Below are 26,924 nucleotides of genomic sequence, written 5' to 3'. Positions count from 1 at the left end.
ATACAGCAGAGCTGTGAGAGCTGCAGCTACAAATGTGTTTGTAATGAGACAAGTTTCAGGTCTCCTGTTCTGTGTTATTACATCACTCACACTGGTAACTTCCCTTCATGTAATATAACCTCTAGAGGCAGATTCTCAGGCCATGTTCACACCATCCTTTTTTTAATGCGGAACCGCCGCGATTTTCCCGCTGCGGGTCCGCAGCTGTTTTCCATGCAGGGTACATTACAATGTACCCTATGGAAAACAGGAACTGCTGTGCCCACATTGCGGAAAATCGCGAAAAAAGCCGCGCTGAATAGCTGCGGTAAAAAAGAAGTACCATGTCACTTCTTTTTGCGGAACTGCAGCGGTTCTGCACCCATAGACCTCCATTGTGAGGTCAAACCCGCAGTAAAACCCGCAGACGAAAAAAATATCTGCGGGTTTTCTGCGGTTTGTGGTGCAGAACCGCTGCAGCAGGAAGTGCGTGGGCGGAGTGTGGCTGCCCCCCCGTGCCCCAATCCCACCCCCCCATGCTCCGATGCAACCCCCCGTGCTCCGATGCCACCCCCCCGTGCTCCGACGCCCCCCCGTGCCCTAATCTCCCCCCTTATACTTACCGGGCCTCCCGGTGTCCGTCCGGCCGTCTTCTCCCTGGGCGCCGCCATCTTCCAAAATAGCGGGCGCATACGCAGTGCGCCCGCCGAATCTGCCGGCCGGCAGATTCGTTCCAGGCACATTTTGATCACTGTGATAACCTCACAGTGATCAAAATAAAAAAAAGGTAAATGCCCCCCCTCCTTTATCACCCCCATATGTAGTAACAATAATAAAATAAAGAATTTTTTTTTTTTTTTTTCCCCCCACTACAGTTAGAACTAGGGTTAAGGGTAGGGTATTTTCAGCCATTTTAACCCTAAAAAAAACTTCCTAGAAAACACACAGACTCTGCAGAGAAAACTGCATAAAAAACTGCACTAAAAAAACACATCAAAAAACGCACCAAAAAACGCACCTGCGTTTTCTGCCAAGAGCTGCGGTTTTTAGTGCAGAAAAAACAGCAGGGAATCAGGAACGTGTGAACATGGCCTCAGGGAGATCAGTGTCTGGTCCATAGATTTTAACAGCTTATTTACAAATAAAAAAAAAAAATGTGGATTTCTCTGAAATAAGACATTGGAACACAGATATCAAGATATAAATTTTATCCCGCTTTTTATGATCTGCATGCATATGTAGATGACTTCCAAAGCTTTAATAAAAAAAAAAGAAAAAAAAAAAAAGCAGATAAAAGAGTTACCAACTCTTCCATTTGATTGTCAGAATGAACTCACTAATGGACTCTCAGTTAACACATTCTCCAGCCAGGAATAGACAATGTAATAAGGCTATAGAAGGAAATCGATGCTAAATGTTTAATGAAACACAAATACAAAGATGATTTTTGTACAATAGACTTACGCAAAAAAAAAAAAAAAACTGCAGATATAGGTTTAATAGCTTTCCAAGGTTGTCCAGCTGCCTTACTGGCCGTACAGGCGAGGAAATGAATGTTGTATTCCTCTGGGAGCTGCTGGCTTTAGAGAAGTGCCTGAAGCGGCTTTAGATACCCTCAGTACAATGAGAGGCAGCGGTTAGCAAGCACCAGCATTTTGATTGACAATTTGCTCTGCAGCGCAAGTGTACAGAGCGATGTGTCAAAGCGGAGTGTGCCTTTGGGGACATGAAAGGTTCCCTTTAAGGGATACTTACATTTGCATCAGATAAAGATATTGGTTCATTTTTTTAAACCTAATAATGGAACGATCTCTAAATACAACAATCCGGGAAAAGAGGACAAGTATAGCTAAAATAAACACAGCAATTACCAAGAATCGTGGGAAACGGGTGGGAAGGGCTGCAAGTAATTACTCTTGCCACGTAAACCTCTATGTAATTGCTAGTGTAATAATCCTGAATGTGTTTACTTCTATTTCTTGTGGTGACAAAAATTTAGATAATACATACAAAGATAGACTACCAGGAACAGATACAGTGAAGTTCAATAAGGGCAAAGAACCTAAAAGAAATGCTACCACGAACAAGGAAAAGCAAATTGTGAGAAGATGTACAGGTCTGTCAACAGTAGACCACTGTACTGAAAACAGTCTCCTTATTTTTCTAAGTTCATCAATAGATAACTTGGAACAAGGGCAGGTGCAGACGATCGGATTATCGGTCAGAGTGAAATCCGACAAAACATCGAATTGTACTCAGACCAATGTTATGCTATGAGGCTGTGCAAATGTCGGATTTTTTTCCTCGGATAGAGTCTGTCTTACAAAAAAAAAAATACATATAATTCCAGCATGGCAGAGTTTGATCGGATATTCAGATTGCACTATGTCATACATGTCAATGAGTCCAACAACTGTATATCCTCCCAGCAGCCATTCGCTATCAACCTTGGGAGCAGTCCAGGGAGTGGTTACAGTTACCGCTTGCTAAACGGCGAGTGCGGCTGTAATCACTCCCTGACACTTTGATACTCTGAGAAGCCGTCACTCAAAATTCTGGGGAGTGATTACGGCCACACTTTCTGTGTAGTGAGCAGTCACTAATCACTCCCTGCACTGCCCCCATGACTGCTAGCGAATGGCTAGAGGGAGCCATCTGCAGATCATCAGAGAGCCATCAGCAGATATACAGCATTAAAGTATATATATTCCTTAACTGAAGCTGCTCACCTAGCTTTACAAGAAACTCTCGTTCCAGATCTTGAACTTGTCGAACAGCTTCGGTCAAGGAGTTGCACAGTTTCATCTTTGGCCTCAGCAGCTCCAGAGTATCAGTTATCATATAGTCAATGTCTATAGGAAATGGGTGATCTTTTGTCCATACATCCAGGCTTTTTTTCCACCACACGTAGCGCTAGAAATGTAAAAAAACAGGATTTTTGGTTGCTTACCGTAAAATCTGTTTCTCGGAGCCTTCATTGGGGGACACAGGAACCATGGGTGTATGCTGCTGCCACTAGGAGGCTGACACTATGCAAATAAAAAAAAGTTAGCTCCTCCTCTGCAGTGTACACCCTACCGACAGGAAGTAGGATATTCAGTTAGTGAGAAAGCAGTAGGAGAAGCAACGTGTAAAAGAGAAAGAATAATAATAATATAATAATAATAAACTTTATCTACATGGCGCCAACAAATTCCATGCCGCTCCATAGATTAACAGTTTCAAACACTCAAAGAGTGTTCAAACAACTCAAACGTATACAGTAAACAGAGCTGTTCAACTTGGGAGGGTGCTGTGTCCCCCAATGAAGGCTCCGAGAAACAGATTTTACGGTAAGCAACCAAAAATCCTGTTTTCTCTATCGCCTTTCATTGGGGGACACAGGAACCATGGGACGTCCCAAAGCAGTCCATGGGGTGGGAAAAACAGACTTCCATCAGGTCCGAGGACTCACCACTGCCGCCTGCAGGATCCTTCTGCCCAGGCTGGAGTCCGCCGTAGTTCGGCGAAACGTGTGGATGGAAGACCAGGTTGCCGCTTTGCAAAGCCGTCGGCGAAAGCCCAGTGACGTACCGCACTGGAAGCGCCGACTGCCCGGGTAGAGTGAGCCTTTATCTCAGGAGGGGGCACTCTTGTTCTTGACCCGGTAAGCTTCCAAAATTGCCGTTCTGATAGAGCGAGCAATAGTCGCCTTGGAAGCCGGCAGGCCTCTACGCACGCCATCAGGGATGGCGAAAAAAGAATCCATCTTTCGGAAAGCGGCCGTGCTAGCCAGGGAGATCCTCACTGCCCTGACGAGGACCAGCCTGTTCAACAATCGCTCCAGAGGATAAGTCGGAGCTGGACAAAAGGAAAAGGTAGAACGATATCCTCGTTGAGGTGGAAAGATGAAAACCACCTCGAAAAAGGAAGGAAGGCGGAGGCCTGGGACCACCTTGTCCTGGTGGAAAAATCAAGAAAGGAGGTCGGCAAGAAATGGCCGCCAACTCAAAAACGCGGCGGATCGGCTTTGTAGTGGAGCAGGAAAGACGTGCCTGGCTGGAGCTCTGATTACCCTGAACCATAACCCGCAGCTATATTACCCAGAGAGTTCTGGTACCGGTATCGCTGGGCTCCCCTGGGCACCTGGAGGCATCCGGCTTCTGAGGAGGTCGGTATCACGGCCGCAGCTGGATTTAATTCAGAGATACCTTGGTGGAGAGCAGTGTCTGCATGAGGCGGCAGCCATTTTCTAACAGTGCACCTGGAAGGAGAGGGACTCGGAGTGCTGGTACTTGGCTCTGGACGGACTAGCTGGAAATCCTGGAGGTATGAGAGGGGGAATGTGCAGTGTGTGCCCTGAGTGCCCTGAGAGACGGGGACCCTTGCTCCCTCATTAACTACATAAACACTGGCCGGCTCCCAGCGTCTGCATTAGTCTGCATTATTGTCTGTGCTCCTCCCCTCTGCTCCCTCAGCCTGCACTGAGGATAAACCTGCTAGAGATCCAACTTATCTTTCACCCTGCTGAGTTTCTGTTGTCTCCTATCGCTGGGGCTACTGTTATCTCTCATTACGCTGCAGAGAGGAAGGGAGTGCATTGAACAGAGATACTGTATACTGTATGCTGGACTCTTTTGGTTCTCAGCCTTGCTTCCCTGACCCTCCTCTCCCCTGGGGTCATAATTGCAACAATTTACTGACTTTACAGTGCACTGTTTTGCTGAGCCTGCAGGCTCCATAGCTACATTGAGCTATACAAGTATACTCTGGCACGCTAGGCTAATTCTGTCTGCATTCCACTAAAGTGTCATATACAGTGGGATAAAGAGGGTGCCCTAGAAGAAAGACGTTTGGTGACACCTAGTGCTCAATCTAAGAACTGGTGATACATTCTATAATACACAAAAAAGACTCAGCTGGTCACCAACCGTCTTCACTGATACAATAGCGACACCTAGTGTCCATGTTGAGCTCTAATTCCGTGCACATTATGAGGATTACTTTAAAAATCATCCTCTCGGCTATATACCATCATACCAACCCTCCCATCGCAGTCTCCACCCCAAATAAGCCCAGCTTATAATACACCTTAAGACTTTTGTAATGCCTTAAAGTGCCCCCCCTATATCCGCTAGGGGTCGCACTGCAATATGCCCTCCTACTGACCCTCTTTCCTTGAACGGGATAAGCACCACGGAGGCCCTTTCCTACTCAACTCGCCCTCATGCCTAAAGCACGCAGAGCCAGCTCAAAACAACCCAGCAACAGATTTGCCGCTTTAACAGATCTGGACGGCGATATGTCTTCTGGCCCCTTCTCCCAGTCAGAATCCTCTAACTCGTCTATACCTGAGGGTGCGGACTCTGAAATGATTCCAGCTTTAACAACCAAGACCCCTAATACCTCAACCTCAGATCAATCTGCCTTACTATCACAGTTTCAATCAATTTTACACTCAGAACTACTCAAAATGTCAGAAAAATTGACCAAGGATTTAACCAAGGAGATCAGAGAACTCGGTTCCCGTACCTCTGACCTGGAGGACAAAATGGACGCTACCCACACAACCCTTGCTACTCACGAGAAAGACATCGAGATGCTACACGACGAAATTCACACCCTCAACAACAGACTGGAGGATTTCGAAAATCGAGCCCGCAGGTGCAACATCAGAATCAGGGGCATACCCGAAACAATCACCGATCTCCAGTCCACGGCGACGGCTCTCTTTCAAGAACTAATACCAGGAATCCCTATAGAGCGCCTAGAAATGGACCGAATTCATAGAGCCCTGAGCAAACGCAAACCGGAAGGTCCACCAAGGGATATCATCCTTAAATTACATCATTACAAAACCAAGGAACAGCTCTTACAGGCAGCAAGAAATTCGTCACCGCTGGTATTCCAAGGCCACTCATATGAACTGTTCTCCGACTTGGCCCCTACTACCATCGCCAAAAGACGTGCTATGAAACCATACCTGGAGGTCCTACGCTCCAACAACATCAAGTACCGCTGGGGCTTCCCATTTAAACTGATCTTCTCTCATCTCGATATGGTCCATACAGTTCTCTCCCCTGAAGGAGCGAGCCGTTGCTTGTCTAAACTACAACTCATGGACCTCCCATCATCCCCCCCACCTTCTTCCTCGAGGCCCCAACCTGCGACCCTCCGTCCCAGACCACGTGATCCTCCGGCTCCCCCATGACGTGCTGGATATCCACTAACTTTAGTTCGTGCCTATACTACTCCATAGGCTTCTCTTCAGGACAACCTCATAGCGTAGTCCCGGATACAACACGCTAGCCTATACTTTATAATGTTCAATGGAACAAATAGTTCATATGTGTTCTTTTTCAGTTTATTGTTACAGGCGTTCTTGGAGCGTACAGCTCCACTACCTACCCTACAGAAGCCGTTACAGCTTTCGCTTCAACCGAACTTCCAGACTGACAACGCCATTTGACTTGCTCTTCACTTCAGACAAGTGACTATGTTTATTACACGAGTTTTCATAGTGTTTTTTTTTTTTTTTTTTTTTTTTCTCTTTTCTCCTCTTTATAGCGTGTTAAGTTGTAGAATTCTGTCAGGCCTTTTAAATGGGCAGCCAGGTTTCAAATATTTCACTAGACCATATTAAGGCGTTAATTAACTATGTTTAATATAATGGTTATTTTCAGGTCTCGCACTACGCCCTCTATCCCTAATTCCCCCGGCACTATGAAAAGCCCACTCCTAGCCTGTGAAATTGAATTTCCAGTTTAACTTAACCCACTATCTCGTTCTCACTCCCGTTCTTCACGACATTTAAATATGTTTCATTGTGCCCCCTAGCGGACCCTCATGACCCCACAGTGTCCTTGTACACTGATGCTTCGCACTATGTGCTTAGCCAACAACAGTCCCACCCCCCCCTTCCCAACGAGTTCTTCCTACCCTTTCCTAATCATAGTTATTGTTCAACCTGCCCTCCCTTCCATCCCTACTACTCGCCCGAGTACACTCTACCAATTTGGTCCACCTAACAATAATTTCTCTAACTCCGCCAACGACCCAAAACTTACTGCCAACATAAGCAAATTCAACAACCATCTATCATGCCATTAACGATCCTATCACACAATGTGAGGGGCCTAAATTCCCCTCACAAACGCACTAAGGCCTTTCGTTATTATAGATCCCAACAGGCAGATGTGGTTTGCCTCCAAGAGACGCACTTCTCAACCAGCTCCTACCCCAAATTTATGTCCACTTCGTATCCACTTTTCTACATGGCGAACGCCCCAAATAAAACCAAAGGAGTCGCGGTCTGTTTTAAAAAATCTGTCCCCTTCGTTTTTAAGTCGTCAGTGGCTGATAAGGAAGGACGCTATATCATGGTGACAGGTTTGATATCAGATGAACTGGTCACTTTAGTCTCCTATTATGCTCCCAACTCCCACCAAGCTGCCTTCTTTTCCCAGTTATTGGAATTAGTCTCCGAACATGCCCAAGGCACCACAATACTATGTGGAGACTCCAATTGCATACTGAAAGCTAGCCTCGATAAATCCTCAAGTCCCCATTCCTCTAATCCCCCGCAGCCTTACCCTTCTGCGGATTCAACCGCTCTTAATAAGATTCTCGCCCAACACCACTGGGTGGACTTATGGAGGGAGATCCACCCCTCCAATAGAGACTACACGTACTTCTCCGCACGCCACTTAGTGCACACTAGAATCGACCACATATTCGCTAACCCATCCTTCCTCCCAAACATCTCTAATATATCCATTCTTTCTACACCCTGGTCGGATCACTCCCCAAATCTCCTCACATGCTCGACGCTCCACCCACGGCCCCGTTCATTCAACTGGGCTCTGAATGACTCACTGCTCTCTTATCCCGATATTTCTCAAAGGCTGAAAAATCACATTGATGATTATTTCTCCTTGAATCAACATTCAGCTACATCGCCAATCTCCCTTTGGGAAGCACATAAAGCAGTGCTTAGAGGTCTCTGCATTCAAGAGGCCTCCCGCAAGAAAAAAGACAGGAACGCGAGGATAGCTGAACTGGAGGGCAGGGTGTCAGCCTTAGAGTCTCAGATGAAAAGCACTCCTTCACCAACTACGTATCGCGACTTTCTCCATGCTCGCACTGAATTAGATCTTAGTCTCACTGAGATCGCAGACCGGGCCATACGATGGTCACAGCAACGCTTCTACGCTCTCAATAATAAAAATAACTCTAATTTAGCTCGACGCTTAAAATGCCTACCCTTACCCAGGCCCCCTATTCGAATACGCACACCTGCTGGTATCACATCTAATCCACAACAAATTTCCCACTTTTTCCAACAAAAACTTAGGCAGCTGTACAAGGCCCCAATTACCTCGAATTCAGAAACGATAGAGACATTTTTAGACTCTATTCCCCTTCCAGCTCTTAGCTCCGATTTGATTGAACTCCTCAACCAAGCCGTAACGCCAAGTGAAATCGAACTAGCCATTCAACACTTGAAAACCAATAAAAAACCAGGCCCCGATGGTTTTACGGCCCTCTACTATAAGAAATATGCTCCAATTCTGATCCCCCACCTCACTAATTACTTTAACTCTTTGAGAGAAGGCAATAAGCCAGGTGCAGCCTCTCTAATTGCTGCAATATCTATGATACCTAAACCCAACACAGACCACCTACTCTGGTCTAATTATAGACCAATATCCCTTATCAACATAGATCTCAAAATTTTAGCCAAAATATTATCCCAAAGACTGAACTCTGGCCTGGGTACCCTAATCCACAAAGATCAAGTGGGTTTTGTCCCTCGGAGACAAGCTTCAGACAATATACGGAGGGTCTCCCATCTGTTGCACCTCTGCAAACACCGTGACATACCAAGTATGCTACTGTCATTAGACTTCAAGAAAGCCTTTGACTCTATCTCATGGCCATATTTGTTTGCGGTGCTGCGGAGATGGAAGTTTCCCGACCACTTTCTCTCTTGGATTTACGCTCTCTATAGCTCCCCTTCGGCCTACGTACGTTATAATGGCTTTTCCTCCACGTATTTCCCTATTAGTAGGGGAACCAGGCAGGGATGTCCCCTTTCACCCCTGTTGTTTCTTTTGGCGCTTGAACCTTTAGCTATTCATATGCGCCTTAATTCTGAAGTTCAGGGAGTGGAAGTGGCGTCAGTTTCTCATAAACTTCTTTTATTTGCTGACGACATGCTTTTGCTTTTGTCGTCCCCTAAGACTTCCTTGCCGGCCCTCTTACATACCCTAGAAAGCTTCGAAACTATATCCGGCCTCCACTTAAACACCAGCAAATCCTACGCTATGAACATATCCCTTTCGCGACCTACTGTTTCACTACTTCAGCACAACTTTCCGTTCCAATGGGCCACTGACCATTTGGACTATTTGGGGATTAAACTAACAGCTAACCTAGACTCCCTTTATGCGGCTAATTATCCTCCTATGCTCCGGAAACTTCGCCTTCTGCTCCAATCATGGGAGAAACTACATCTCTCTTGGTTGGGCCGAGTACGTGCGCTAAAAATGACAATCCTCCCTAAATTGCTCTATCTATTTCGCGTTCTGCCTATACCTATCCCCTCACACTTCCTTAAAATGGCCCAAAGGTCTATAGACACCTTCGTATGGAGAGGAGGCATCCCGAGAGTTAACAAGGCTACTTTATACCGCCATCGCCTAAAAGGGGGTTTGGGAGTCCCCAACCTCTTGAAATATTACCGCGCAGCTCAATTAGGCCAACTGACTTTATACCATGCTTATAACGAACCCCCATTATGGCTATCCCTGGAAGCATTCGAAATGCAACCCAGTACTCTAGACACAGTACTATGGATCCTCCCAACTCAACGCAAACATATCTCGAACCCCATTATAAAGCATTCTCTTACAATCTGGGACACTTTAAAATATTCCTCACAACTGATCTCACCCTTTTTACCCCTCGCTCCCATTTGGGGTAATACCCTATTCCCCCCAGGCGTGGGATCTATCAAAAGTTTTTATAGATGGGTCGAAGCCGGCATAACCAGGGTTCACCAGCTGTTCAATATTGATGGGATAATCCCATTCGCGGCTCTACAGGAAAAGTACCACTTCCCCTCCGGAGAAATCTTTCGATACTTACAATTAAAAAACTTTGCCAACTCCTTATTAAAAAATTCTACCCCTCCTTACTCCATGACCCCTTTTGAACAAAAGTGTCGTCAAAACCCACATGCCTCGGGGATTATTTCTCTCCTCTACTCATACATTAATGCCCCTTCCCATAGGCATTGTTTGAAATATACCGTTCGTTGGGAGTCGGACATCGGATCTACCCTGACAGACTCGGAATGGTCCCAAATTTGGTCCTCATCTACTGGAGGAATGTTAAACACACTTATGTTAGAAACCAACTACAAAGTGTTAACCCGATGGTATCTGACCCCCGCTAGAGTAGCTAAAGCTGTGGCTAACCACTCCCCAAATTGCTTCAGAGGTTGCAATTCAACAGGAGACATGTTCCATATATGGTGGCTTTGCCCGATTGTCAGAAGGTTCTGGATTAGGATATACCATTTGGTTTTTTCCATAGCGAACATTAACCTTAAAAAAAACCCATGGGAGGCACTACTTAACAAGCGCATCCCCAACATCCCTAATCATACCCGATCCCTTATCTCATTTATATTTTTAGCAGCGAAACAAATCATTGCTTTGGCATGGAAAAAACCAAACTTAGACTTTTCCGCAGTCAAAACACGCCTCACCTGGTACATGATCAATGAGAAATTGTCGGCTATACTAATGGACAAAGTTGGAAAATTCGAGAAAATATGGCTCCCCTGGGCGGAATACACCAACCATACCCCTTTTGCCACACCGGTACTATACCCAACTAACTACATTCAGTCGGATTCAGAATAACCTACCAAACCCTTTAGACGTTATACACCTCTTTACTCGGGCTCCCCTCCCCCACTCCCCCTTTCCCTTACTTTGGTTAGGTTGTATGATTGCATGTCAGTTAACCACATGCACTATTGTTCAGATTGTATGTAAAGACTTATCCTGATTTTTTTTTTGATTATCTTGATTATCACGTAAATGTAAACCGAAAACTTTCAATAAAAATTTATTGTTTAAAAAAAAAAAAAAACGCGGCGGATCGAAGAGATGGACATGAGAAAAGCCACCTTCCGAGATAGAACTGACAGGGAAAACTCCCTGAGAGGCTCAAAGGGGGGAACCCCTAAGAACAACCAACACAACCTTTAAATCCCATGAATCCACAGAGGCCCTGTACGGAGGGACAGCGTGGGCTACTCCTTGAAGGAAGGTCTTAACCTGTGGCTGAGAAGATAACGTCTTCTTAAAGGGAAGAAGAGCGCAGGAACCTGGCCCTTTAGGGAACTGAGAGCGAAGCCCAAATCCAGGCCTGCCTGAAGGAAAACGAAATGGAAGGCAGGGAAAAAGGACACAGGTGAAAAGCAGTTGGACTCGCATCAACGAAAGTAAGCCTTCCAGGTACGATAGTAGATCCTGGAAGAAGACGAAGGCTTCCCAGCCTGGATTATAGAGTGACTCATCTGGGCCGAAAGGACGGACGCTCTTAGAACTGTGGAGTCCACAGCCACGCCGTTAAACTGAGCAACCGATAATTCGGGTGGCAGATCGGACCCCGAGACAGCAGATCGGGTCCGTTGGGAAGGCACCAGGGGTGTCCGCGAGAAGATTGACGATGTCTGCAAAGCAAGACCTCCTGGGCCAATCCGGGACAATCAGAATGACCAGCACCCATCCAGCCTTGATCTTTTTCGACAGCTTGGAAAGCAAGGGAAGGTGTGGGAACCGATAGGGGAGCACGAACTGCGACCAAGGAATGGCCAAAGTGTCAACACCACTGTGAGAGGATCACGGGACCCTGGGCCGACCCGAGGGACCTTCCTGTTCAATCGGGACGCCATGAGGTCCACCTCTGGAGTCCCCCATCGAAGAGCAATCCGATAGGAAACCTCCTGAAGTACCATTCCCCTGCCGCGAGGCTCTCGTGGCCGAGGAAGTCGGCGGCCTAAATGTCCACGCCGGGGACATGCACTGCGGAGCTCACCAGGACCGTTGTCTCTGTCCAAAGGAGGATCCTGGAATCTCGGCCGAGGCCAGAGAATGCCGAGTCCACCCCTGGTGGTAGACATATGCCACTGCTGTGTCATTGTCTGTCTGGATTCGAATTGGCAGGCTGCTGAGAATCCTTACCCAGTGAAGGAAAGACAGAAAGATAATCCGGAACTCGAGGACATTGATCGGCAAAGAGGACTCCTGCGCCGACCAACAACCCTGAAAGAACAAGAGACAAAGCCCCGCGCCTCCGCCGAGCGGGCTGGCGTCCGTCGTCACCACCTGCCAGGGAACTGGAAGGAAGGATATGCTGTGAAGGATCTACTCTGGGATAAGAGAAGTGACCTCGGCCACCAGTCGAGGAACCGTATGACCCGGGAGAAAGCCGGATCGGACGATGCAGGGAGAAGAAAGACCTGTCTCCTGTGATAGAATAGCCTGCTGAAGAAGTCTTGAATGAAACGGGCGAAGCCTCCTTAGGGCCTTTAAGGCCCATCGGAAAGGAGGGGAGCCGAAAACCCTGGAGCAAGCGAACTTCCTGACAAAGGAGGGATATCCTGTCTTCGGGAAGGAAGACTCTGGTCCGACAAGTGTCGAACATGCCCGGAGATACGAGGCGCTGAACAAAACGGAACTTCTTCCTGTTGACGAGCCACCCGCAACGGCTAGAATGTCAGGAAAGATGGATAGACTTTCGGGAGCCTGAAACCGAAATTCCTGAGCCTCCATGGAAGCGATTACTGAACGAGGGAATATCATCCTGAAGTGTCTCCGACGAAACTTCCTGTTCAGTAAATTGAGATCCAGACTGGGACGAACCTTGTCGTCCTCTGTCAGTACAAAAAGATTCGAAGAGAAGCCTGTGAACCGTTCCTGTTCTGGGACGGGAACGATTACCCCGGATTTAAGGAGGGAAACAATGGCTGTAAAGAAACCTGGGACCAGAGCGGGGTCTCTTGGAGGTTGGGATTCGAAGAACACGATCCCAGGACCGTGAAATGAAGATTTTGTATCTAGAGGATACAAGTGCCCTGGCCCATGCGTCCTCTACTGAGGAGACCCAGACGTCCCTGAGGAACAGGAGACGGTTGCCCAGCCTGAGAAACAGGCTGGGGTCTAGTCGTGGGTCATGCCTAGGTGGAACTTCCAGTCCAGGACCTGGAGAATCCACCTTAGGAGTAGCGGGCACGCCAGGAAAGAGTGAGTGGAAGAATACCTTCTTCTCTTAACGTGCCTGTGGCCTCTGCTGTTGCGAAGAGGAATCTGATGCCGCGAAACTACGAAAAAGGTCGAAAAGACCGAAGTAGCCGCCTAAGGGGAAGTAGGCGAGGTCTGGAGAAGGGGACTGGTGCCGCCAGTGGCGTCCTTAATAATTTGGTCCAGCTTGGAACTGAAAGGACGTGAACCTTGAAAAGGCAGGCTCGTAAGGGACTTCTTTGATGACTCTTGAGCCAAAACAGTGCGACGGCTGGCAACAACATTACTGGGCGCCTGTGCGGCAGAAGACGCGACGTCCAGGGAACAAATTATTCTCTGGCGTGAGTAATCTGGGTGGCAAGTTCCGCCAGCCGGCCTGATGGAGCTCCAGCTTGAATGCCCCAACGGAGTTGTTTAGCCCCTTGGATACAGACTTCGAAACCCAAGTGGAAGACAAAGCCGGGCATTGGGATGATGCGGCAGTTTCAAAAGCCGACTTCATGAAGGATTCCATGAACCTATCGATGGAATCTTTCAGAGCCGCCCCACCGGACAGCGTAAGGACTGTGTTGGTGGCAAGTCTAGCAGCCGACGGATCCACAGGGAGAGAGTTCGTTCTCTAACGCCTCTCATTCCGGTTGGCAATGAGATCCGGAGGAAAGAGATATGAGACTCCAAGACGCTTGTCTCTTTGAGAACGTCTGGTCGAATTCGCTCTTTCTCTGGCCAGAAGCTTCTCGAATTCAGGATGAGGAGCAAATACCTTGGGAGGTAGTTTAGACCGTCTAAACGAAACCGCCTGATCTGCGGGTTTTGTAGAGGAATCTTTGATGCCACAGGTCTGATTGGTCGCTCCAATGAGGCTTTGAACCATATCCCTCGTTAGCGATTTGGTTAGAATCCGGCCCCAAATTATCCTCCGAAGGCGCATCAGAGAAAGCCTCGCCTGACTCAGAGGGAAAAGACCAGGGGGAAGTCGACCACAGAGAAGGACCGTGGGGCGAAATGGACCGAGAAGAGAACTCAGACCGGCGTTCCTGTCTGGATCTTTCGCGGCCTGTATTAGAAGTCTCGGACGGAGCTTCTTGCGACCCGCTGGCTACTACGGAAGTCTGCAGGGGCAACCGATCAGGCATGGACACAAGGGTCTGGGACACCCGTGTGAGATCCGCTACTGATAAAAGACAGAGAGGATGGGGACTTTGCTCTGAGGTGGAGCAGCAGGGGGTTCCTGGGCGGTGAACATAATGTGGGTTGCTGCAGGCCTGCCTGAGAAAAGGTAGGAGGCCGGAAGCGACCTCCCTTAAAATTAGACCGAACGGGTCCGAGGAAAAAATCAGAAGGGGAGAGTATCAGTCTGCGGTACAGAGCTACTCACGGCAGACGCTGCGGTGGGCATAAGGCGAACACGCAAAGTGATAGACTAAGGCAGAAGAGGGAGGACAAAAGCGACTTCCCTTAAGATTAGACATGGTGAAGGACCCCTGAAGAAGCCAGAAGGTTAGGGGACAGGAAAGCAGAGGAGAGTGTCAGGCTGCAGCAGAGCTACTCACGACAGGTGATGGATGGAAAGCTGCACCTCATGATGTCGATGGTCCTTAACGCAGGGGTGCAGGCAGACAGAGCAGACTTCTGGGACACTCTTCTGTCCGGAACCGGCTGCAATGCTGAGCCGCAAGGGATGAGGACGCCAGGCTATGCGCTTTGAGGAGCCAGGGCAAGGCGGTCCTGGTGCCGAAAAACCACTTCAGGGGCGCAGGAGAAAGTGGGCAAGGCTAACCGCCAGGATGGCGCTGGTGGGCGGAGCTCACCGACTTGAACCAGTCGGGCGGGAGAAAAGCCCGCCCGATATAAGGAGGTAGTGGCGGAGTCGCGGCCGGAAGTAGGCCCCGGGTGAAGCCGGGGCCTAAATTAGAGGCCGGCGTCCACCGGTGCAAGACCGCGGCGCCGGAGCTGTGCGCCGCGGGTAGGAAGCGGCGCGGCAGCCTGGGACAAAGGCATCGTGGCCGCAGAGAGCGGCCGGAGCAGCGCGGCTGCAGGGGCCCGAAGCCGCCGCGCTGGCACAGATGGCAGGGGAGCCGCTAAGGGCGGCCGGAATCGTGCGGTCGCAGGGGCCAGAAGCGGCGCGGTAGCCTGGAAAGGCCACCGCGCCGGAACAGGAGGCAGAACGGCCGCAGCTATGGAAGCAGCGCGGCAGACAGAAAGAGCACGGCCGCCGCGCGGTTAAAGGGATCTCGGCCCGTGCGCACAGAAAAAAAGGCCCCTGCAACTGTGTGCAGCTGCCCGTGCAACGGGAGACGACCAGTGGGATCCCCCCTTTGAAGATCTGTATGGGATGGGATGGAATGGGGAAAATACTCACCTTAAACATCCCACGCCGTTACTAACCTGAAGGGGAATGAGACGTCCAGGGAGCTGATGGACGTCCTCGTCTCCGCAACCGACAGGCTCTGGTGGGCGAGTGGGTGGGGGACGGAGCCAGGACCGGACTTCTGAGCACGCTTGTGTGCTAGGATCTTGGTCCTGGAGAGGGATCTATGAGGATACGGGGTGGCAGTACACGCCGTACTCATAGTCCGCATTGTGGGACTACAGGTGTGACTGTTCACCCTGTATCCCTCCAGAAAAACCTGAAAAGAAACGACGCACATTGAGGTAGATAAGGGTCTAATGAAAGACCCGTGTCCACCTCCTACTGACACTAAGCTAAACTGAATATCCTACTTCCTGTCGGTAGGGTGTACACTGCAGAGGAGGAGCTAACTTTTTATTTGCATAGTGTCAGCCTCCTAGTGGCAGCAGCATACACCCATGGTTCCTGTGTCCCCCAATGAAAGGCGATAGAGAAATATATATATATATATATATATATATATATATATATATATATATATATATATATATATATATATATATATATATATAATATAATATAATATAATATATATATACAAACCTTTAAGCCTAACATGGTAAAGCACATAATTTGGAAACAATTCATGTATTAAAATAAATACTGTAAACACCACAACTAGAATGTTTGTTTCACTGCCGTTTTCAACGTGTGCATCCAGAAAACCAACGCACAGTGACAGTGCCTTTCTTTGGTGGGATCATGTTTCTCATGCTGAGCAGCTGACTGTGCAATGTCCAGAAAGCAGCACAGCAGTCTCTCAGTAGCAGAACGGTGTTGTATGTAAAGACAGTCAGTAATTAATAGAGAGGCATGCAGTGAATGCCAAGTCTGTTAGGGGGGGGGGGGTCGGGGAAACATAGGTGCTATACAGTGTTGGGTAAAATAAAGGAAAAAAAAAAATTAGTACATTTAAGCGATAGCGTCATGATCTGATGAGCATTCAGACATGAGTAATTACCGTAATCAGTGTTTATAAGCTCGGAAAATCCCTTTAACAAATGTTTTTATATCAATTAGCTATTCAAGAAAGAAAACAAGCACAACAATGTGTCATACCTGGAAATACACAAGGAAACAATCAAGCTTGCGTTTACTAGATCCTCGGTCAAAATACTGTCCACAGGTATCAAGAATGGTGCATACTAATCTGATACGAAACAAGTGCTCTGGGGGATCAAGGAGACTGGAGCTGCCATCAGAGTTTACACCAAAGGATATAAAGGAATAGAGCGTACGGAATATAACTGCAGATTCAACCATTCTGTAGTTGTACAGTTCCCCAAGAAACTTAGCACTGCTTATACGGCGTTGGTTAAACTTTGGCTGATTAACCTTTTGAAAAAGGAAAAAAAAAGACAACATTTTAGCAAAAGTCACCTGGTTTATTCTCATTAGCATTTTGTTAGATATTATTTCATTCTAAAGTGTGTTCCTCCAGGTTCACTTTGTCATAGCTAAATTAATGTCAGCATGTTTAATACCTCCATCCCTAGACGAATGTCTTCTAATACGCCATCAACCACATGAATGCCAACATCCTCTTGGTAGAGGACCAGGCCAGCGAGCAGGTTGGCGACACAGTGGATACTGTTGTACTTCACATTCCAAATGTTGATCATGCAGCAAATGACGTAATCTTTCACTTCTGAGTCGTGCCAAGACAGCTTCCTCATCTGCCGCAAAACCTGAAAGAAATCCATAACTAAGAGTGAGCAAGGCCTTTTCTACACAGTGCAGTATTAAAAATCCTTCAGGCGCATAGTGTGAATTCCAGAAAGAGTGAACATGAGAGTCTTTATTCTTTTACTCCATCCATCTAGAGCAGTATTTCCCAAACTCCAGTCCTCATGGACCCCACGGGTCATGTTTTCAGGATTTACATAGTGTTGCACAGGTGAGACAATTCCTGATGCCGTGATGATACTTCCACTACTTGCGCAATACTAAGGAAATCCTGAAAACATGACCCGTGGGGTCCGTGAGGACTGGAGTTTGGGAAACACTGATCTAGAGCCTCATTCAGACTTTTCACGTACACAAAAAAAAAGGTCAAATGTCTTCGGTGTGTCAGTTTTTATGATCAGTGTTTCATCAGTGATTTTCATGTATGGTAAAAAAAAAACACTACAAAAATTCTCCAACTGCAATGTTAAAGGGAACATGTCATGTTGGATAATGCTAAATTAATCTGAAGGTTGATGCATGAGAGAGTGTCAGCCGTATTGAAAGTACAGCTACTGGGAGAAAATGAACAGAACTTCTCCCAGGAGCCACAAGCTATACAGATGTGCCAACGCGGCTACAGTCATCACTCACAGCAGTGAGCAACCACGGTAAAGGTGCTTTGACACTGCATTTTTCCCCCACGTTCAGTGGTCCAGTCGGGGCTTACGTCCGAACCCCTCGCAAAACAGAATTTGGGCGTATGCGCCGATGGGGCCATTGACTATAATGGTGTCAGAGTCAACGTGTGCCCTAATGTTCATGCATCCATTTTGAGCGTATATGCCTACTGGATACAGACACCCAGACGCTGTCTACTAGGTTTGAATATCCGCCTCCAGTAGGCGTATATGCCCGAAAAGAATGCATGAACATTAGGGCACACGTTGACTCAGTTGGCACCATTATAGTCAATGGCCCCATCGGCGCATACGCCCAAATCCCGTTTTGCGAGGAGTTCAGATGTAAGCCTCGAATGAACCACTGATGGGGGAAGAAGACAATATGAAAACACCCTAAGCATGACCCAAAACTGACTGACAACCGGCTCTGTACTTATGCACTGCAGAGCAATGTACCAAAGTGCTGAGGAGTGCTTACAGCCGCCACTCTCTACGTACTGAGCAGTGACTATCAGCATAGTGACATCTTTAAAGGGACACTGTCACCTGAATTTGGAGGGAACAATCTTCAGCCATGGAGGCGGGGTTTTTGGGTGTTTGATTCACCCTTTCCTTACCCGCTGGCTGCATGCTGGCTGCAATATTGGATTGAAGTTCATTCTCTGCCCTCCATAGTACACGACTGCGCAAGGCAATCTTGCCTTGTGCAGGCATGTACTACGGAGGACAGAGAATGAACTTCAATCCAATATTGCAGCCAGCGGGTAAGGAAAGGGTGAATCAAACACCCAAAAACCCCGCTTCCATGGCTGAAGATTGTTCCCTCCAAATTCAGGTGACAGTGTCCCTTTAACTCTCCCCGGAAGAAATACCCTGAAGCCATGCTTTCAGTTTGGGAGACTGGTACCTTTCTTGGCACTTTAGTTCTACTGACTTGCAGGGATCAGAGTCAACAGATATTGATGGCTTATATAGTAGGAAAGACCGTCAGCGTCATTCTGGAAAACCCCTTCACCTTGTCTACTTGGAAATGCTGTCCTGAATCTAAAGAAGCTCAATGAATTGGCAGACCTTTTCTGTTGTAACTTTGGAAAGATCCTTATACAGCAGTTTCCTTATGTATTCCTGCAGAGGGGGCCTCTTCTTTTTCACAGTCTTCTCAGCTGGAGGTGGATTGCAGTAATAGTAGGCATTCTCCACCATGGTTACATATCGGGCATCCAAATGCATGGCTTGCTTTTTGCGCATCATTTGTTCCTAAAGAAAGTAAAATAAAGATTGTATAACATCTATGTAACAAAGATGTATGTGCAAATATTTCAATGTCAAGATGCGAAGCTTCTTGACAAGTTAAACTTTCTGTAATAATGCACATACAGCAATCTAAGAAAAGTAAAAGCAAAATTAAAAATAGGTTTTTACTAGACAAGGTGTGAATTAATTTTCAGAACCCAGGCTACCTGCCACTTCAATTTGCGGCTGTAGAATGGGAGCCCTGACAATCACTTCGTTACTCCCGTTACCCACGGCTCTTCTTTTGATTCGCTAGCCTGGCATGTCACATGTGCATCATGCCACAACAATGATGTAGTGCCAATGCTGCTAACCAAAAGAGGAGCCCGGGACGGTCAGGTAAGAGACAGTTCATGTTCCAAGGGGACAAATTACTGACCCGATTGTTGGACAGGGTGATGTGAATCGATTTGTACCGCCTCTACTTTTCATTGGATTATGTTCTATTGTCTGTCTTGAGGATTGTAACACTGTATTTGACGCCTGAGCCTCAAATACATCTGTTAGAAAATTCACAGCAGAATACAGTTGCAGACAAGTGGATGAGATCTTAAAGGGAATCTGTCATCAAAAATTGGCCTATAAACTAAGCCCACCGCCATCAGGGGCTTATCTACAGCATTCTGTAATGCTGTAGATAAGCCCCCGATGTATCCTGAAAGAAAACCAAATTATATTATACTCACCCAGGGGCGGTCCCAATCCGATGGGGGTCGCGGTCCGGGTCCGGCACCTCCCATCTTCATATGATGACGTCCTCTTCTTGTCTTCACACTGTGGCTCCGGCGTACTTTGTCTGCTCTGTTGAGGGCAGAGCAAAGTACTGCAGTGCGCAGGCGCCGGGAAAGGTCAGAGAGGCCCGGCGCCTGCGCACTGCAGTACTTTGCTCTGCCCTCAACAGGGCAGACAAAGTACACCTGCACCGGAGCCGCAGCGTCAAGAGAAGAAGAGGACGTCATCCTATGAAGATGGGAGGTGCTGGACCCGGACGCCCATCGGACCGGACCGCACGGGACTGCCCCTGGGTGAGTATAATATAACATGTTTTTCTGATCTTTCATGAGACATCGGGGGCTTATCTACAGCATTACAGAATGCTGTAGAAAAGCCCCTGATGCCGGTGGCCTTATTTATAAGCCAATTTTGGGGTGACAGATTCCCTTTAATAAATCTAATCCAAATGCTGCAAAAGTTTTCATGCCTGCAGAGTTTTTCTTATTTTAAATATGCATGGCAATTTAAGAAACAAATGAGCATCTATTTGTAGAATTTAATGTATTTGTGGCATTTATTCAAAAGACAAACTCCATAACCAAATCCTGGTGCTATTGATATTGCAGATTAGCAGTGGATCCACAGCTGCAGATTTTGTAATAAAGTAGACTCAACAATCCCATGATGCCCCATGGTAACACATCCCGTTGTTTTCTGAACAGCAGCCTTAAAGGGAACCCGTCACGTAATTTGTAGAATCTAAAGTGTCCCCAGTGCGTTGCGATAATACGTTTTTTTCCATTAAAATGGCCGCTGTAATCCATATCAATAAGCACTTTATATAGTGATGTCTTACCTTCTCGTTTAGTCATAGGGGTGTACTTCATTGCATTTTAGTCAGTGCTGTCTCACCCATGTAATTTGAATTATGTTCCGTTGTTTTTGCCGACATCTAGGTATATCCAGCGCTTATGCAGTGTTTGTGTTGCCGCGCTTGCACATTGTCTACCAGCGAGCCACGCATGCGGCATGACGAGCGGCTCCCTGAACGTGGGCAGTGATGCCCTGACTGTGCAGAAACGCCAGAGCAGCTGAACGTCACAGTGAAGCTGGGAACTACAAACAGCTTCAGTGCGCAAGCGCGGCTTCCTAATACACACTGCGCAAGCGCAGCAACACAATAAACAATGTCAAGGAAAATCACCGGACAGAATTCAAATTGAATGAGCGGGGGACAACCCTGACTGAACGCAATGAAGCACACACCTATGACTAAGTGAGCTGGTAAGATAACTATATAAAGTGCTTTTTGATAAGGAGTACAGTGGCAATTTTAATCTAAAAAAAAAAAAAAAACGTTTTCGTGATGCACACTGCATGACTAACAATGCACTGGAAACACTTCGCATGCTACAAAGGACATGACAGGTTCCCTTAAAGCAGTGGTGAGGAATCTTTTTGCTGCCAAGGGCCATGTGGATATTTGTACCATCCTTCGGGGGCCATACAAACTCCGCCCACAAAGTACATCCTGATTCTGGCAATGCTTTCAGGATGTAATCTTTCATTGCATGCCCTTCAGTGTTCCGTTGTGAATACTGTGTGTGCTAACAGAGCAAGAAGAAATTAATGAGCTGGTGGCAATCAAAATACTGCTGCCTGTCCACGCACTGCGGTTCCCGAGAATCAGCCCGAGGGCAGGATAAAAGGTCATCGAGGGCCGTAAATGGCCCGGGGGCCTGAGGTTCCCCACCCCTGCTTTAAAGCAATAACGTCTTATTGAGAGGTGAGAAATGTAGTCAACCAAACGCCACAGTGGTCACATGACTGCTTGGATCCTTGCGGTCTTTATTACATTGTCTGAGGCAAGGACACAAAGTACTTTGAATGTCAAGAAGAATATCTGCAGATTGTGATTTTATTGTAGGCAACCCAGAAGTTATTTAACGGTTTTGTCCCACAATCGGATTGTGGCCAGAGACATCCAAGCTGAAGTGCAAGAGAAATGTGCCTCTCCTACATAGACTTTCTCTTGCAACCCATACTGCAGCTTATCTATTTCTCGCGAAAATCTGTAACTGATGACAGGCCCAGTTGTGGGACCAAAACATTATAGAATTTCTGCATTGCCTACAATAAAATAACAATCTGCATATATTGTCCTTGGAGTGCCAAGTACTTTATTATATTGATAATGAAGTCGAACCCTTCTTGAGCACCACATTTACAGCAGTGCCGTATATCTACAGCAGTCAGGATTAGAGATGGGCGAACCCGAACAGAAATGTTTGGCATCCATATTGGGCAGTCACTGTTAGGATATAGACGCCAAACACAGACTTTCAGCTGAAGTCCGGTGAAGTATTTGGGCTAAGTCGGTGATGGCACAGAGCGCGGGCGAAAGACGCATGAGAGAGCGCACATTTTTTTTTTTTAATCACTTTGGGTATCCATTATTTTCGGGTACTGTTCCGATACCAGAACCAAACTTTCTAAGGCTACTTTCACACATCAGGTTTTTTGCCATCAGGCACAATCCGGCAAATTAAAAAAAAAAACGAATCCGTTTTTTGTCATTGAGTTGTATTAGCGCCGGACTGCACCTGATGGCCTAACGTTTCATCCGTTTTTTTGCCAGATCCGTCAAAAATTAGTTTTCCAGGGGCCGGAGAAAACCGCACAGTGACTGATCTGGCGAAAAACGTATGAAACGTGAGGTGAAATGACCGAATCCGGCGACCGTATCCAGGTTTTTTTTTTTACACAAATCATGCATTTTCCAGTCATATCTCTCTCTCGCGAAAATTTTTAACATTTTGCAATTTTCAAACTTTTAATTTTTATGCCCTTAAATCAGAGATAGGTCATGCAAAATATTTAAACAACATTTCCCACATGCCTACTTTACATCAGCACAATTTTGGAAACAAAAATTTTTTGTTAAGAAGTTATAAGGGTTAATAGTTGACCAGTGATTTCTCATTTTTACAACAAAATTTACAAAACCACATCATATTTAAAGTCACTTTGAGGGGTGTACATGACAGAAAATACCCAAAAGTTACACCATTCTAAAAACTGCACCCCTCAATATGCTCAAAATCACATTCAAGAAGTTTAGTAACCCTTTACGTGCTTCACAGGAACTGAAGCAATGTGGAAGGAAAAAATGAACATTTAACTATTTTTCACAAACATTTTAATTCAGAACCAATTTTTTTTTATTTTCACAAGTGTAAAAAAAAAATTGAACCACAAAAGATTTTGTGCAATTTCTCCTGAATACGCCAATACCCCATATGTGGGGGTAAACCACTGTTTGGGCGCACGGGAGAGCTCGGAAGGGAAGGAGTGCCGTTTTACTTTTTCAATGTAGAATTTGCTGGAATTGAGATCGGACGCCATGTCACGTTTGGAGTGTCCCTGATGTGCCTAAACAGTGGAAAACCCCCACAAGTGACACCATTTTGGAAACTAGACCCCTTTAGTAACTTATCTAGATGTGTGGTGAGCACTTTGAACCCCCAAGTACTTCACAGAAGATTATAACGTAGAGCCGTGAAAATAAAAAATCATTTTTTTTTTTCACAAAATTTATCTTTTCGCCCCCAAATTTTTCTTTTCCCAATCGTAACAGGAAAAACTAGACCCCCAATATTGTTGTACAATTTGTCCTGAGCATGCAGATACCCCATATGTGGGGGTAAACCACTGTTTAGGTGCTCAGAAGGGAGGGAGCACAGTTTGACTTTTTGAACGCAAAATTGGCTGGAATCAATGGTGGCGCTATGTCGCTTTTGGAGACCCCCTGATGTACCTAAACAGTGGAAACCCCCCAATTCTAACCACAACCCTAATCCCAACTCACTTTAGCCCAACTCACTTTAGCCCAACTCTAACCCTAATGGAAAAATGGAAATATATATTTTTCATTTTATTATTTTTCCCTAACTAAGGGGGTGATAAAAGGGGGTTCTATTTACTATTGTTTGATCACTGTGAGAGTCTATCACAGTGATCAAAATGAACAAATAGGAAAAATTTCCTATTGTTGCTGGGTGCCGGGCGGCAGATCTCGGCGAGTGCACTGCGCATGCGCCCCACATTTTCTCCAGGAAGACGCTGCCAGGGGGACTTCATGGGAGGATTCCTGGACATCACAGGTATCGGGGGGGGGGGGGGAGGGGGGAAGGGATCTTAGGACGATGTGTGAGCACATCAGAGGAGAGAGAAAGTAAATGGAGAATCTGACTTTATTTTGCGGTCGCCGTTATACCATTAACCCCTTTCTGACAGACGTACTATCCCGTCGAGGTGGGCCCGTATGCCACCGACGGGATAGTACGTCATAGCAATCGGCCGCGCTCACGGGGGGAGCGCGGCCGATTGTCAGCTGACTATCGCAGCAGACATCCGGCACTATGTGCCAGGAGCGGTCACGGACCGTCCCCAGCACATTAACCCCCGGCACACTGCGATCAAACATGATCGCAGTGTTCTGGCAGTATAGGGATGCATCACGCAGGGAGGGGGCTCCCTGCGTACTTCCCTGAGACCCTCGGAGCAACGCGATGTGATCGCGTTGCTCCGAGGGTCTCTTACCTCCTCCTCTCTGCAGGCCCAGATCCAAAATGGCCGCGTGGCTGCATCCGGGTCCTGCAGGGAGGTGACTTACCAGCGCCTACTCAGAGCAGGCGCCGGGAAGCCTCCAGGAGTGCACATCAGATCACTGATCTGACACAATGCACAGCAAAGTGTCAGATCAGCGATCTTACACTATAACATGATAATCTCTCCCTCTCCCCCCCCCCCCCCCCCCCTCCCCATGAATAGCTGGTTTTTGGTCATTCTGCCTCACAAAAATCGGAATAAAAAGCGATCAAAAAATGTCACGTGCCCGAAAATGTTATCAATAAAAATGGCAACTCGTCCCGCAAAAAACAAGACCTCATGACTCTGTGGACCAAAATATGGAAAAATTATAGCTCTCAAAATGTGGTAACGCAAAAAATTATTCCTTGCAATAAAAAGCGTCTTTTAGTGTGTGACGGCTGCCAATCATAAAAATCCGCTAGAACACCCGCTATAAATAGTAAATCAAACCCCCCTCCATCACCCCCTTAGTTAGGGAAAACTTAAAAAAATGTATTTATTTCTATTTTCCCATTAGGGTTGGGGCTAGGGTTGGGGCTAAAGTTAGGGTTGGGGCTAAAGTTAGGGTTTGGATTACATTTGGGAATAGGGTTGGGATTAGGGTTAGGGGTGTGGTTAGGGTTACCGTTGGGATTAGGGTTAGGGGTGTGTTTGTATTAGGGTTTCAGTTATAATTGGGGGGTTTCCACTGTTTAGGCACATCAGGGGCTCTCCAAACGCGACATGGTGTCCGATCTCAATTCCAGCCAATTCTGCGTTGAAAAGGTAAAACAGTGCTCCTTCCCTTCCGAGCTCTCCCGTGCGCCCAAACAGGGGTTTACCCCAACATATGGGGTATCAGCATACTCAAGACACATTGGAAAACAACTTTTGGGGTCCAATTTTTCCTGTTACCCTTGGGAAAATACAAAACTGGGGGCTAAAAAATAATATTTGTGGAAAAAAAAAAGATCTTTTATTTTCACGGCTCTGCGTTATAAACTGTAGTGAAATACTTGGGGGTTCAAAGTTCTCACAACGCATCTAGATAAGTTCCTTGGAGGGTATAGTTTCCAATATGGGTTCACTTGTGGATGGTTTCTACTGTTTAGGTACATTAGGGGATCTGCAAACACAATGTAACGCCTGCAGACCATTCCATTCAAGTCTACATTCCAAATGGCGCTCCTTCCCTTCTGAGCTCTCCCATGCGCCCAAACGGTGGTGTCCCCCCCCCTCATATTGGGTATCAGCGTACTCAGGATAAATTGCACAACAACTTTTGGGGTCCAATTTCTCTGGTTACCCTTGGGAAAATACAAAACTGGGGGCTAAAAAATAATTTTTTGGGGGAAAAAAAAGGAATTTTTATTTTCACGGTTCTGGGTTATTAACTGTAGTGATACCCTTGGGGGTTCAAAGCTCTCACAACACATCTAGATGAGTTCCTTAGGGGGTCTACTTTTCAAAATGGTGTCACTTGTGGGGGGTTTCAATGTTTAGGCACATCAGTGGCTCTCCAAACGCAACATGGCGTCCCATCTCAATTCCAGTCAATTTTGCATTGAAAAGTCAAATCGTGCTCCTTCCCTTCCGAGCTCTGCCATGCGCCCAAACAATGGTTTACCCCCACATATGGGGTATCGGCGTACTCAGGACAAATTGTACAACAACTTTTGGGGTCCATTTTCTCCTGTTACCCTTGGTAAAATAAAACAAACGGGAGCTGAAGTAAATTTTTTGTGAAAAAGTTAAATGTTCATTTTTATTTAAACATTCCCAAAATTCCTGTGAAACACCTGAAGGGTTAATAAACTTCTTGAATGTGATTTTGAGCACCTTGAGGGGTGCAGTTTTTAGAATGGTGTCACACTTGGTTATTTTCTATCATATATACCCCTCAAAATGACTTCAAATGAGATGTGGTCCCCCCAAAAATGGTGTTGTAAAAATGAGAAATTGCTGGTCAACTTTTAACCCTTATAACTCCCTAACAAAAAAATTTTGGTTCCAAAATTGTGCTGATGTAAAGTAGACATCTGGGAAATGTTACTTAGTAAGTATTTTGTGTGACATATCTCTGTGATTTAATTGCATAAAAATTTAAAGTTGGAAGATTGTCAAATTGGCCCGGTCATTATTAAAAAGCGGGGCTGTGGTTTAAGTACCCTTAACTGCCGCTGTTAAAAGGCGTATTGGCGGTCGGTAAGGGGTTAAAAGCTAATAAAGACAGCATTGAATTATGTG

At 46.6% G+C, this 26,924-nt stretch overlaps 1 protein-coding gene across 4 annotated transcripts in view; it reads right to left on the bottom strand.

Annotated features, from left to right (window-relative positions):
* UPF2 (UPF2 regulator of nonsense mediated mRNA decay) overlaps positions 1 to 26,924 on the bottom strand; it is a 156,579-nt gene that overhangs the window by 45,785 nt on the left and 83,870 nt on the right. For all 4 annotated transcript variants that reach the window (XM_069765218.1, XM_069765220.1, XM_069765221.1 and 1 more), the window contains exons 12-15: positions 19,110 to 19,295; positions 17,175 to 17,378; positions 16,750 to 17,025; positions 2,709 to 2,892 (exon numbers count right to left, since the gene is read on the bottom strand). In XM_069765218.1, coding sequence (XP_069621319.1) covers positions 2,709 to 2,892; positions 16,750 to 17,025; positions 17,175 to 17,378; positions 19,110 to 19,295 — 850 coding nt within the window. The remainder of the gene's footprint in view (positions 1 to 2,708; positions 2,893 to 16,749; positions 17,026 to 17,174; positions 17,379 to 19,109; positions 19,296 to 26,924) is intronic.

This window comes from Ranitomeya imitator, chromosome 4 (assembly GCF_032444005.1).
Source record: "Ranitomeya imitator isolate aRanImi1 chromosome 4, aRanImi1.pri, whole genome shotgun sequence".
Taxonomy (NCBI): Eukaryota; Metazoa; Chordata; class Amphibia; order Anura; family Dendrobatidae; genus Ranitomeya; species Ranitomeya imitator.
This window is presented reverse-complemented; position numbering and strand designations above follow the sequence as displayed.